This window comes from Saccopteryx bilineata, chromosome 5 (genome assembly GCF_036850765.1).
Source record: "Saccopteryx bilineata isolate mSacBil1 chromosome 5, mSacBil1_pri_phased_curated, whole genome shotgun sequence".
Lineage (NCBI taxonomy): Eukaryota > Metazoa > Chordata > Mammalia > Chiroptera > Emballonuridae > Saccopteryx > Saccopteryx bilineata.
Genome location: NC_089494.1, coordinates 60,038,477 through 60,052,789, shown reverse-complemented (window position 1 = coordinate 60,052,789; position 14,313 = coordinate 60,038,477). Strand labels below are relative to the sequence as shown.

The following is a 14,313-nucleotide window of genomic DNA, read 5'->3' as shown; positions in this document are numbered from 1 at the left end:
TATTCTTTTCCACGATAAGCTTCATTTGGGGAGTACAGAGTTGAAGGGCAAATAATCTCTCAGTATAGGCACTGCTCAAGTCTCCTCCTCTCTGGCAAGCATGTTTTAATAAAGGAATAATTAAACACTAATGTCTGTTCATGGGCTGTACTGTCAACTAGCAGTATAGTACAACAGAGGAAATCAATGTGGATTTGAAACTGGGCCTGAGCGGACTTTCTGAGCAGCGTTTCAACTCTGTTTCCTTATGAGTAAAATGGCGACAACAGTATACCTCAGTGGGTCGCCGAGCGATAAAATGAATAGAACGCCGTATGTATTTTTTAAGTGCCCGAGTCCAGTGTGAGTTTAAAAATGTTACTTGCCGACAAGATTCCCGCTTACAGAAAGGCTATTAAAGACTTCCGGGGTCCCCTAGTCCAAGCCCGAGTTGGACTCTCGGGTCACTGGGAATCCTGCACCCCCCTTCCCGCCTGCCCCGCAACGCCAGGAAGCCTGGGAAGGCCGCCCCGCGCGCGGGGAGGCGGCGGGGGCGGGGCCGGCGGAAGCACTCGCGCGCCGTTGTCAGCGGGGCCGGAAGTCCCTGGTCGGCCGTCACCTTGGGGTCCCCGCCGCCGCCGCCGCCTCCTCCGCCGCCGTGGTGGGCTTTGCAAGTCTGGGTCTCAGCCAGGCCAATTCTGTTAGCTGCCAGGAGCCGCCGGCGTTGCGGCGGAGGACTCTTGAGGGTTGCGGAGAGCAGGGACCACGGGCGAAGGGCCGCCCAGCCGACATGTCTCTAGTGGCGGAAGCCTTCGTCTCGCAGATCGCAGGTAGAGCGCGTGGCTGTGTTCCACGGCCTCAGGCGGGGGATGGCGCGGGACAGTTGCGGGGAGCAGAGTGGCGTTTAGGGTTGCGGCTTTCCCTTGGCTCTGCGGCACTACGTGCTGAACCCAGGTCTGAGGATAGAGGTGGGCACGGAGTACCAGCCTCATCACGGATGAGGAGACTGAGGGGAAACACTTGGTCAAGGTCACCCTACAGCGGCTGGAGGCCCGTCTGCTTCCCCTGGGCGGTGCTTTGCCCAGTTCCCAGTGGGTCGGAGCCGGGGGTGTGCGTGGAGGAAGTGGTGAGTTGGGATTTAGGTGGGCGGCGTGGCCACAGGAGCCTGGTCTTCCAAAGCTTCAGAAGTGGGAGAGCGGGAGCAGCCAGCGTGGTGCGACCTGAAGTTTAGGGTGATTGTCACTAATGAGTCGCTCTTGTAACCTGTTATCATTGAGGGGCCACCGAAGTTCTTGTTTCATCTCCAAGCGACACACAATACAACAATTTGCTAGGTCTCTGGGATTCACTGAAACTTCTTTAAAGCTGAATATACCTTTTAGAAACACCTTTGATTTGATAGACTTAACATTACTGATGTAAATAGACTTACGTTTTCTATTATTGACGTTTTTATTTATTGTAGTGAAAGAAATTAAATATTGAGAAAGGAAACTAAACATACCTATTGTACTTGTCTGTTGATGGATAACAGTTACTATTTAAATGGAGTTAATTTCCTAGCAATGTTTTCATTATGAGTTCAGTAGTAAGGAGACAGTCAATAGGGTGAATAAATACATTTGAAATAAGGTAGTATTTTGGAAATGGAAAATACAGAATTTGTCATCAAATTTGCCAAAGTGGTTTTCATTGCATTGCATTTATGTGAACATACATTTGTTTCTTCCATTTTCACTTAAAATAAATAACATTGTTTCTTAGGAGAGAGGGAAGCTCCCACTAGATTGCAAGCTTTATGAAAGCAGGAATCATACTTGTTTTGTCCCCCATTGTATCCTGAGCACCTATCAGTTGGTGCTCAAATATTTGTGATTTGAATCAGTGAATAATCTTGAATTTAAAACGATTATTTCTGTTTTTATCATTTATGTTAAAAAAATTAGACTATCTATTTAATTTAGATTGCTGCTATGTTAAAAAATCAACCTTTTCACAGTGAATGATGATACTGGTATACTGTATGCATGTGTTCCAACATGTGCTTTCTTTAAAGTGATGAATGTCTTTTAGTAAACTTTTAATAAGTTTGGAATTTTGCTTCATTTAGCAAAGTTTAAGAAGTTCTAGGAATTTTATGTCTGCCATCTTAGCTATATATTTGCAATGATCTGTTGTTACTCTAGATTAGAAGGAGGCATTTTAAGTCTGATAATTCAATAAATGGTGTTGGGACAACTAAGTCATAACACTGCAAGAATGAAGTAAAATCTAAATATAAAATAAGAACAAAACCAAATTATAATAAAATAATTAAGAAAAATATAGGAGATTATTTTAACAATCTTGGTTAGCAAGAGAAGTCCTAAGCAAAACACAGAATCCAGAATTCATGGAATAAAAATGGGCAGATTTGACTGCAGAAAAATTTATAAAGCTTTGTGTGATAAAAGACATAAGTTTCTACAAATTCATAAAAAGACTCCCAATAGAATTAAGGATGAAGGATTGAAACAGGCAATCATGAAAGGGAAAATGCAAATGAACAATGTTATGAAACGATTTGTCACTAAAAGCAGGTAACTGTCTTTCTACCTCATCAAATGGGCAAAAATGAATATGGTAATTTCAAATAAAAGGAATGGGGAAATGGTTACCCTCAAACTATTGGTAAGTCTGTAAATTATTGCTACTTTTGGGAAATTTAATACAGTAATAGTGTACAAAATACAATCCTTTGACCCAGAATTCTTCTTTAGGGGATTTATCTGATAGAAATGTAAGGACCATTATTTAAAGAAATATATAGAAAAAGAAAAGAAATATAAAGTGATATTAATTGTAGCATTATTTGTAATAACAAAAACAAGAAATGTCCTAATTATATATCAAATGGCATACTTGTATTATTACAGATACTAAAAACGAAGAGGTACACCTGTTAGTAATATTGGCTGTAAAGTTATGATTACCTTATTGAATAATATATATTGTATCAACCCATATTGTTAAATAAATAAACTCTTTGTAAACATGTATATGTTTATGTAAGCAAAAACAACCACATAGAAGAATATTTAACTAATTTTAGTAGTATATTCAGGGTAATCCAGGTAGGGCATTGTGGAAGGAGGAAGAACTACATTTCTGAGTTGTGTGAGTAGTTTTGGTGAGAATATTTTACTTTTGTAATTTAAGTGGTTCTAATTTTATTTTATATTTTATTTTATTTTAATGGATTGATTTAGAGAGTCAGAGAGAAAGGGAGAGAGAGAGAGAAAGAGAGAAGAAAGCATTTATTTGTTGTTCCACTGTGTTGTACGTTCATTGGTTGATTATTGTATGTGCCATGATGGGGGATTGAACCCGCAACTTTGGTGTTTTGCGATGATGCTTTAACCAACTGAGCTAACCGGCCAGGGCCAAATAATTCTAATTTTAAAGATTAAAAGATTTTATTTGGCAAGCAGTTTAAAAAGGGCAAATGAAATAATTTATATGAAACCTGTGTTTGATTTGAAGTGACTTCTAAGTGTGACTCAAATCCAAGAACTATTCAGAGTATTCCATTTCTGGCAGTAATATGATTTTGTTGGAAGATCTCAACCTCAAGAGATTTGAGATACACACACACAGAGTCCTATTATAACTTCATAAATAATTGTATTTTTGTAGTTGAGAGTTCTAATTTTTAATGTGTGTATTTAACACTGCTTATTATTTTTCCTTTCAGTGGCCATGAGCCAACACACTGTATGATACTTCTGTTGGAAACATTTAAAAGCATCTTGCCTTTAAGGCTATCTGTAATATGCTTGATAGCTTTAAAAACAACTTTTTGGAAGCCTTCTCTGAACTCCCAAGGTTAAGTGAACCACTTCTATGTCTGTACTACAGTGTATCTCCCTCTCCCCCCAAGTTCTCTTAGTCCTTGCTCCTTACTGTGACTCAATGGCTTATTCTCTCCCTCTCCACTGCTTTTCTTGCTTGGAATCAAGTGGTAGTCTGAGTTGGTTTCCTTGCTTCCATTCTGGTCTCTTTCCAATACAGTCTCCACATTGCAAACCTCAGTGGGGTTTTGTTTGTGTTGTTTTATTTTTATTTTACTAAAATGCAAGTGTGACTCCTGTTGTTTTAACACTTTCATTAGTTCCTCTTTGTCAGTGCATGGAGTGACACATGTAAGACGTTCCGTAAGTTAGTCCAAGTGTCTCTCTCTAGCCTCATCTCCTGTCACTCCTTTCCCTGAACACAGAACTCTCTTTTCTAAATTACTTGTAGTGTCCACCTTTGGCACATGTTGCCCTCCGCCTGAAATGTCCACTTTGTTTGGATAATTCCTGTCTTTCCCTTAAGGCTTTCAGCACATTTTTACCTGTAAGTCTACCTGACATTTTTTTTTCTCTTAAATGAGAATGGCTTATTTTTTTCTGAAAAAGAATGATACATGCCCATTATAGAAAATAAAAGCAGCCCCTCAAATAAATAAAGAATAAAGTAAGAATCACCTAAAAGCATAATATTCAGATTAAGACTTAAAAATCTCATCCTCATCATTAAAACTTTGGTGAACAAAGCTACTTCTTTCTCCCTAAAATAAAAAAAAGGTGACACAAATATAAAATATGCATACTTTTTGTAACCTGTTTTGTTATATAACATGTCTGCCATGTGTATGACTGGAATTATACATCATTTTAAATGGTTGCATAGCATTTTATTGTAATAAAATAATAATTTACTTATATAGTCTTATTCTGATGGGTATTTAGGATGTACAAATAGTTCAACCAGAGAAGCCAGAAGCAGTAGGAACTCTTATCTCCATCTCTATCTCTGTCTTTATATCAGTATATTTCCATATCTACACATGCGCGCGCGCGCGCGCGCGCGCACACGGAATTGGCTCATGCTATTGTTGTGCAGGTTGACCACTCACCAAGCCCACAAGGTAGGCAGGTAGGAAGGGGAGAGCCCGGAGGAAGAGAGCACATATAGCAGGTGCTGCTTGCAGTTTGTGATCTCAGGGAGGCCCTAGGACTTCTGTAAGGGGTTTACAGCTGATTAAATACGGTCCACCCAAGATAATCTTCCTTTTGATTAAGGTAAAGTCAGCTGATTAGGGACCTTAATTATATCAGCAGAATCCCTTCACAGCAGAGAATTTGAAGAACTGGGAGGTGTTTTGTATGCTACCCAGTGGCTGTTGCCTCCCTCTGTCTTCCCTTTTCTAGGGTCTGCTAGAGAATGTTCTTTGTACCTCATCCTAATCAGAAATATAGTAGAAAGGGAATTCTGGCAAATGTAAGTTCAGTCTAGCTAAGTTGATGCATACTAAAGCCATTACAAGTATATATGATTTTTCTGTATGTAAAGAGTGTTTGCATAGACATTTGTATCTACTGAGTCGTTTCTTTGGATGAATTTCTTCAAATGAAAGAGGAATTTGATTTGTTCTTTTATCAGTAATATGGAAAGGCATAGTAAATTATCGTTTTGAATTAGTAGCTTGGATCTCTAGATGATGATATGGTAGGTTTAGAACTTTAAAGGAAGAATAAAAATTGTCCTAGATATTGAATGTTTTTTTTTTAAAGTTTATTTTATTTTTTAAAGATTTTTTTATTCATTTAAGAGAGGGGAAAGAGAGAGAGAGAAAGAGAGAGAGAGAAAGGGGGTGGAGCAGGAAGAATCAACTCCCATATGTGCCTTGATCGGGCAGCCCAGGGTTTCAAACTGGCCACCTCAGCATTCTAGGTTGATGCTTTATCCACAGGTCAGGCTTGAATGGTTTTCAAAATCTTTTATAACAGCCTGTGTATTTTAAATTTTTACTTTTTTTTAAATGACAATATAGTTCAATACATTAGTTGAGTTTCTTAAAATTTTTTTCACGGTCAGTTGAGTTTGAATATATCCTAGGGAAAGATTGAGTAGTCCCATTCCCATTTGAATGGTGTGACCACATTTGGAGCAGTCACTGTCACCAAAAGGATGGAATACTGTGGTGGACAGTCCTGACTCATTTTCCCATTCCAGTGCCAAGAGTGGCTCCAGACTCTAGGGCTCCACAGTACCGCCAGATATATAGAAAAGGAGAGAGTGCTGAGCGCAAACAGGAGAAATCACATGTATTGTTGCTAACTTCCTTCCGCTTGCTTTTACACTGCCTTTGGATTTTAGAGTGAGAGTCAGACCTGGGTTCTTATTCAGCTACTTAGTAAATATGTGACCTTGGGCAAATTACTTGCCTTTTTAAGCCTCAGATTTCATATTTGCGAAATGGTGAAGATAATTGTAGGTTATTTAAAGATGATGAGAAAAGATATAAAATACTTAGCACTGTATCTGGCATCAATAATTCTTCATTAATATTATTTTAGCTCTTTAACTATTAGTTTTTCTCTTCTGTGTTTTGCCTCTTTCTCTGTGAGGATATGTTTGGTCAAACTTTTAAAAGTTACTTATAAATGGAATACAAAGTCCTGGCTGGTTGGCTCAGTGATAGAGCATCAGCCTAGGTGTGTGGATGTTCAATTCCTGGTCAGGGAATCGACCATCTGCTTCTCCACCCCTCTGTGGAGCCTCCGCCTCAGGTGCTAAAAATAGCTAACTTGCGAGCATGGCATTGATGGACAGAGCATCAGCCCCAGAAGGGGTTGTCAGGTGGATCCCAGTCGGGGCACATGCGGGAGTCTTTCTCTCTATCTCCCCTCCTCTCGGAAAAGAAGAAAAAATAGTGGAATACAAAATTTGTTTCAATAATATAAAACATCAACAGTTATTACAATTAAAATTATTCCTATTACAACTTATTTTAAGATTTGTTTTAAGATTATAAATTTGATCAACTCCAGCCATGTTTATCCTTGTTATAATTTTTTTTTTTTTTTTTGTATTTTTCTGAAGCTGGAAACGAGGAGAGACAGTCAGACAGACTCCCGCATGCGCCCAACCGACCGGGATCCACCCGGCACGCCCACCAGGGGCGAGGCTCTGCCCACCAGGGGGTGATGCTCTGCCCCTCCGGGGGGTCGCTCTGCCACGACCAGAGCCACTCGAGCACCTGGGGCAGAGGCCAAGGAGCCATCCCCAACGCCCCGGCCATCTTTGCTCCAGTGGAGCCTTGGCTGCGGGAGGGGAAGAGAGAGAGACAGAGAGGAAGGAGGGGGTGGGCGTGGAGAAGCAAATGGGCGCTTCTCCTATGTGCCCTGGCCGGGAATCGAACCCGGGTCCCCCGCACACCAGGCCGACGCTCTACTGCTGAGCCAACCGGCCAGGTTTTTTTTTTTTTAAGGAGAGAGAGAGACAGGAAGAGAGATGAGAAGCATTAACTCATAGTTGTGGCACCTTAGTTGTTCATGGATTGCTTTCTCATTTGTGCCTTAACTGGGGGGCTCCAGCTGAGCCAATGACCCCCTGCTCAAGTCAGTGACCTTGAGCTCAAACCAGCGACCTTGGGCTTTAAGCCAGTGACCTCGGGGTTTCAAACCTGCATCCCAGGCTGATGCTCTATCCATTTTGCCACTGCCTGGTCCGGCTAAAATAGAATTTTTGATATAGGTCATAGGTATATACATATATCTTTTCATTGTTTCTTTGATTTTTTCCTTTCTTCTTCTTCTTATTTTTTTTTTACAGAGACAGAGAGAGAGTCAGAGAGAGGGATAGACAGGGACAGACAGACAGGAACGGAGAGATGAGAAGCATCAATCATTAGTTTTTCATTGCACATTGCAACACCTTAATTGTTCATTGACTGCCTTCTCATACATGCCTTGACCGCGGGCCTTCAGCAGACCAAGTAACCCCTTGCTCGAGCCAGCGACCTTGGGCTCAAGCTGGTGAGCTTTTGCTCAAACCAGATGAGGCCTTGCTCAAGCTGGCGACCTCGGGCTCTCAAACCTGGGTCTTCCGTATCCCAGTCTGATGCTCTATCCACTGCGCCACAGCCCGGTCAGGCTATTTTTTTTCCTTTCTAAGAAAATTACAAATTTCTGTTCTAAAAATAATTTGAACTGTTGATTGTGTTGTGTGCCCATCACCCTACTGAGTCTTTTTCAGTAGAGGCCTGCTTCTTAGTGCCAAAAGGTTTTAGCCTTACAACTTAGCTTATAATTATCTGATTACTGATTTTAAAAGTGTCTATTTTTGAGCCTGTGCTAGATGACCTATATACGTAATTGGTAATGTTAACAATTTGATCCTGTTGGATAGGTGCTCTTGTTTTACAGATGAGAAATTGAAGTTCCCTTAGGAGAGAAAGAATAAAGGTTAGGAACAAGGACATTGAAGTAAGACAGAAGAACTGAGTTCTGAACTCAGCTCTACCTCTTACTTGTTTTATGATCTTGGGCAGACCATTCTAGACCACAGTCTATTTATTTGTAAGAGGGGGATAATATATTTTATAATATGTATTAAACACCAGGTACATGATGGTACATGATGAATGTTCAATACATGGTAATTTCTCCTTACTTTTATTACCTAAGAGCCTTTGAGGAGGTTATTCTATTACCATTTTGGACAGAAGAAAATGTCCAAAGTGTCTATATTTTTATTAACTCATATACCATCTTTTCTGAATGATCTTATTACTTCCCAGTGCCTTGCTATATTTTAAGCATATTAGTTAATTTTGTCATACTGTAATTATTAATCTTTTGAAGTCAGGACAATATCTGTCTGTTCTTTATTTAGAAGCTCAAAACTATATAAAGGATGAAAAAGGGAGACTTGGAATACTTCATTTATCTCATTGTGGGCATGTGGGTGCTTAATTATTTAAATTTATTAATAACTTCATTTTAGCAGTAGCATTAATTTATAGTATGGTCTGGGAAAGTAGTTTTACAGGTTTCATGAAACCTATCTCTAAGCATCTTGAAAGTAAGTATAATCAAAACAGTTATATTTTAAAAATCTTGCTTTTATATCAGTAATAACATGTTTCTTTTTCATCTCATTTCCACATAAGTACTGGGAAATCTGGACTTGAAAAGCATTCAGAAGGGACCTGACCAGGCAGTGCTACAATGGATAGAGTGTTGGCCTCGGGTGCTTAGGACTCAGGTTTGAAACCCTGAGGTTTCTGGTTTGAGCCCGGGCTCATCACTTGAACGTGGGCTAACTAGTTTGATTGCAGGGTGTGGGATCATAGACATGACCGAACAGTCACTGGCTTGAAGCTCAAGGTTGCTGGCTTGAGCAAGGGGTCACTGGCTGGGCTGGAACCCCCCTCCCCAAAGCACATATGAGAAAGCAATCAATGAACAACTAAGGTGCTGCAACTAAGAATTGATGCTTCTCATCTCTTACCCTTTCTGTTTATCTGTCAGTCTCTCTCTCTCACTAAAATAAATAAAAGGAAGAAAAGCATTCAGAAGATTCAGAAGGGTTCTAGAGGTACAAAGAAGTAAAAAACATGGCTTAAAAGTCCTTTTTAAAATATAAGTGATACTATTGTTTATAAGGTTTATTGAAAATGAGCCTGACCTGTGGTGACACAATGGATAAAGCATTGACCTGGAATGCTGAGGTTGCCAGTTTGAAACCCTGGGCTTGCCTGGTATAGGCACATATGGGAGTTGATGCTTCCTGCTGCCCCCCCTTTCTCTTTTTCCTTTTCCCTCTCCCCTCTCTAAAATGAATAAAAATAAAATCTAAAAAAAAGAAAGAAAATGATAATCAAAACTCTTATATCTGCCTATCTGAATATCTAAGGATGCTAGTTGCAACAGATAATTGAAAAAATACAGTGCATTTGAGTCTTTTGTTCTTGAAAATAAAGCTATTTTGTTATTTATACTCAGTATTCTGAGGATCCTCCAGTATTGAGGAAGGCACTGAAGAATTATTGAGAAGTTATTGAACTGGCTGTCACATTTCAGAGATTCTTTTTTGATTCATATTAATTATATGAATAGTCTCATACTGTAGTGCTTATCACCTTGGCACATGTGAAGTAGATATTGAAGGAGCAGACAGAGAAGCAAAACAAAGGCAGAATGTACTTTGCCTCTCTTGACAGTGGTGTGGCCTATTTTAATTTATCATACTTGTATTCATGAGTAGGTTGGCAGCTGCATTCTCAGAAGCAGTGTTTTGTTGCCTTTTAGAAAACTTTGATATGATGTTAAAAAGGTTTGTTTCTGATCTTGAAATAGTCTATAGTTAAACATAATGTGACTTTTAATTTTACTGTATGCTTATTACCATTTTATACTCTGAACTTAGTTTTTAACTTAAGATTTTGGTGATGGGTGCTCCATAAAATTTGTCTCTCTTATTTCTGTGGACATTTGAGTTATTAATATTAGCTCAAGCCTTCCATATTTGAGTGAAAATTGAAAGACAACATCATCAAACTTCTTAACATTTTTCAAACACTTAAAAAAATTTCGATAAGCAGTTATCAGATGGACTGAAGATATCAAATAGAGATGAGGTATTAAATTCAGGCTTTTCATTTTTTGTTCAAAGACAAGTTATAATATTCAGTAAATTTAACTACAGACATTTGTGTAGAAGTATTTGCCCTGCCAGTAAGAGAAATGCATACTTTAATTTTTTATTGCTTTGTAAATGATCCTCTATTCTTGAACACTTTTCTTATTTTTATACTCTCTATAAATGAATCATGATTTTGAACTTTTCTACATCAGTAATAAAAATGAAATTTGATTGGTTAGTAATAAAGAAGGTTCTTTTCACAAAAACAATCATTTTGCCATGGCAATTCCCATTAAGTGTAACTGTTAGCAAAATAGAAACTGTAAAAGGCATTTCATTGTGCTTATACACACTTAGTTATATTTTTGTGCTGATTATATATTTTTATCTCTGAGAACTCTTAAAAAGCCAAAGAAGCTACTTTATGACTTAACTTGCCTTGGGATTTTTAAAAAAAGACTTTTGTTGTATATAGTTGTGGTATATTTATCTTCAGTGAATATAATATCCTTAGATTTTATAATGAAATTTCAGATGAGTCAGTTTTTAATTTTGTCTTTAATGTTAAATCTGTGACTAATAGTTATTATTAAAATATATAACTGTTACTATTGTGTTTAAGCCACACGACAAATTATAGCTGTAATACATTTATTTTATTACCTTCATGGAGCCTATGGGTCAGTGTAATGCCAGTGGCTGAGGCCAGCTAGGTTCACATTGGATTTGGGCAGACGGTAGAGAAACTGCGGAGCGGGAAAGCGTTGGGCCATTCCCATTTGAGTCTCACGACAGTGGACAAGTAAACAGGCAGGGAAAACTGCTTCTTAGGCTAATGAACAGCAAAAATGGCCCCTCACAGTGGCAGGCAGGCAATCCGCAGTCTGAGTCTGCGCCGAGGGCGAGCACCTGTAGCCTTACATAGCCTATACACACATGGTGCTGCCACATGCTCATGCACTGATCAGGCAGGGTACAGCAAGCAAGCCTAACACAGTTGTTTTCCCAACAGTCAGTAAGTCAGATAGGCCACAGGAAGGATGGCTTGAGTTTCCCTAGTTCACAATGTCTGGATCCTTAGCTAGAAAGACTCAAAGGCTGGAGATGTTCCAACAGTTGAAGGCTGGAAACATCTGGAAGTATATTCACTCATATGTCTGATAATTGATGCTGACTAGGAACTCAGCTGGGATGGTCTTCTGGAATTCTTACACATTGCCTCTCCATGTGGCCTGGGCATCCTCAGAGCCTGTGGCTGCAGGGTAGTGAGACTTTTTACTCAGTTCTCCAAAGATGTGTGTCCAAGCTAACAAGGGGGAAGCTGCATCACCTTCTATGACCTTGTCTCGGAAGTCTCGAAGCATCACTTCTACTATGTTCTATTGATTACAAGAGAGTAGTTACAAGGGGGTTCAAGGGGAGGGGAATTAGACTTCACTTCTTTATGGCTGTGGAGGAGTTTGGTGTTCTAGAAGAGTTTGTGAGACAGGAGATATTGTTGTGGCCATCGAAGCCACAACATAATCTGCCACAGAAACCAAGGTGGTGATAGACTGGTGCAGAAGGCTCAGTTGAAGCTGTTTTATTTAGAGCTGGGAACTGACTAGTCCCATTCATGACCTAATGAGGTTTTAAAATGGGACGGTGGGAGGTGGGAGCGGGTAGAATAGTGTGTAAGGGTGGGAGTGGGTGGCACTGCGCGTTGCAGTTAGTTCTCTGGGGAGCTCTCGAAAGGAAGCCATGCTTGCTGTGCATCGCACCTCCTGCCCTTGTGCACTTGCACACACATTCTTTCTTCTCACCAAAAGCCTGGTATACATGTGCAGGCTGAGGGAGGTTCTAAGGCAAGTATATATTTTAAACATTTCATAAATGGACTGTGTACCTCTGGTTAGGAATATTGAGCAATTTGGTGAATTCACGAGTTTATACTGTTGAATTTAATGTGTATTATTAAGATGTTACATGCCTTAATTTGGTTTATAGTTTTATTTCGAGAGTATGGCAATTATTTGCTGTCAGAATCTTTCAGGCTTTAAATAGCAAAAGACTTGCTTATATTTTCTACAGAATATATTTATTTTTTAAGATGGGTACCTAACTTATATGCTCCATAAGTGCTGGGATACAAAACTTAGTGATATAATTCTTGCCTTTGATAAACTGATACTCTTGCATGGGACACATCCATTGAAACACAATTTCAATATGAAGTAGTGAGTCCTATAATAGAAATGCTAATTTAGGATGCCTTTACTAAGCGTTTTACCTTTCTTCTCTCAAACTGAATTAGGGGTGCGATATTTTTATTGAACATCTCAACTCCTTTCCCTGCTCCTACCTGTCACGGTGTGATTATTTTTTGGATCCAGTTCAGATTTCATCTCCTTTTGTGAATTCTTTCTTGTCTTCCTCAGGCAGATTTAGTTATTTCTTCAAGAGGATTCCTGTAGTGTTTTAAACATACTTTTGGTCTGATGCTTATATTAATAATTATTGATTGAGTACATTCTGTGAGCTAGAGATTATAGATGGCACTTAAATAATTTATCTCATTTTATTCTTCCAACAACCTTACAATTGAGGCAAGAAGAGGTTAAGCAATTTGACCAATATTACTCAGACAATAAGTTGTAGAGTTGGTGGGGGAGCCCAGGTGCTTGACTTCAGGATCTGTGTTTTTCCCTATACCTAACCTGTATCACTTATTGTGTTGTAAATTATTATGTGTATCCAGTTCTCTTCTTCTCAGTGACCCCATCCCTGGGCCCCAACCCACTCAACAAAGTTAGATTCTAGAGAGCAAGGACAGTTTTATATCCATCTTTATCTTTTTATTATAATTTCTGGTACATTTTGGAATTTTAATAACTTATTTGTTAAATGCATTAAATGTATATTTATTTTTGTTTGTTTTTGAGGATTTTCTAACCCTGAACTCCTATTCATAAAGGATCTCTGTGATGATTAGGCTATGTTATCTTGTCTTTTGTTTGTTTATTCTTGGAGTATCTTGCAGTTCTGCTAGGATTTCAGGAGGTGCAAAGACAGATCCAAACCTCTATAGAGTATCGTTTGTTTCATGGCTAGCCGGGAGGAGTGAGGAAGGAGGAATGGAGAGTTCTTCGGTTATCTAGCTTGATGTGAGAGTATGTGCAAAGTATTTAGAATAGTGGGAAAATAGTAGATACCGTACTTTTAAAAAAATAGGTGCTGTTATTACAATGATTGTGTTTGGTTTAGTGTAGTGGGGAGAATTGCTCCTTAGTTTGAGGGAAATCTATTTTCCAGTTTCTAGGATTAGGTTTAGAGAACCATTAAAACTTGAAGGTTAACATTGTTAACATTGTTGAGGTTTGATACCTATGGTGGTTTGTATTCTCTCTATTTTTTGGCCAGAAATTACACTTTTAATCTTAACCATCTGTTTTTGTGTAGTTCTGCTATTGATCTCATATTCATCTGTTTCTGAGAAAAGCTCAGACATAGTGTATTTCCTATTTTGTGAATTTCAGATTACCATTTTAAAAAGAGAATTCAGATTTTGAGTCATAGCTATAAGGTTCATATGTATGCATAATCACATGTAGTTGGCCTGCTTCTTATGTAGTCTACACATAACCATTTGGGATGACACATGCATATTTAAGAAGAAAGAATGGAAGATTTGAAATTTGACTTGTATTTGCTTTAGCCTGAATTATTGGCATATTGATGAAGTGAATTTATTTTTCTGACCCTTACTAATTTCCAGAAGTTTGTCAGTTTTATGAAATTGATCCTTTAGTACCATTTTCAGATTGATCGCTAGTTTCATATAGATTTAGATGACTCATGTTCAGGTCTCATAATTACTAACTTAATTTTACTTTCCTTGTT

The 14,313-nt window shown here is 38.7% G+C and overlaps 1 protein-coding gene across 1 annotated transcript in view; it reads left to right on the top strand.

Moving 5' to 3' along the window:
• Positions 1–549: 549 nt before the first annotated feature.
• The window catches only part of MTX2 (metaxin 2), a 65,510-nt gene continuing 51,746 nt past the window's right edge, over positions 550–14,313 (top strand). The window contains exon 1 of the mRNA XM_066279386.1: positions 550–809. Within this exon, the coding sequence (XP_066135483.1) occupies positions 770–809 (40 nt within the window). The 5' untranslated portion in view covers positions 550–769. The remainder of the gene's footprint in view (positions 810–14,313) is intronic.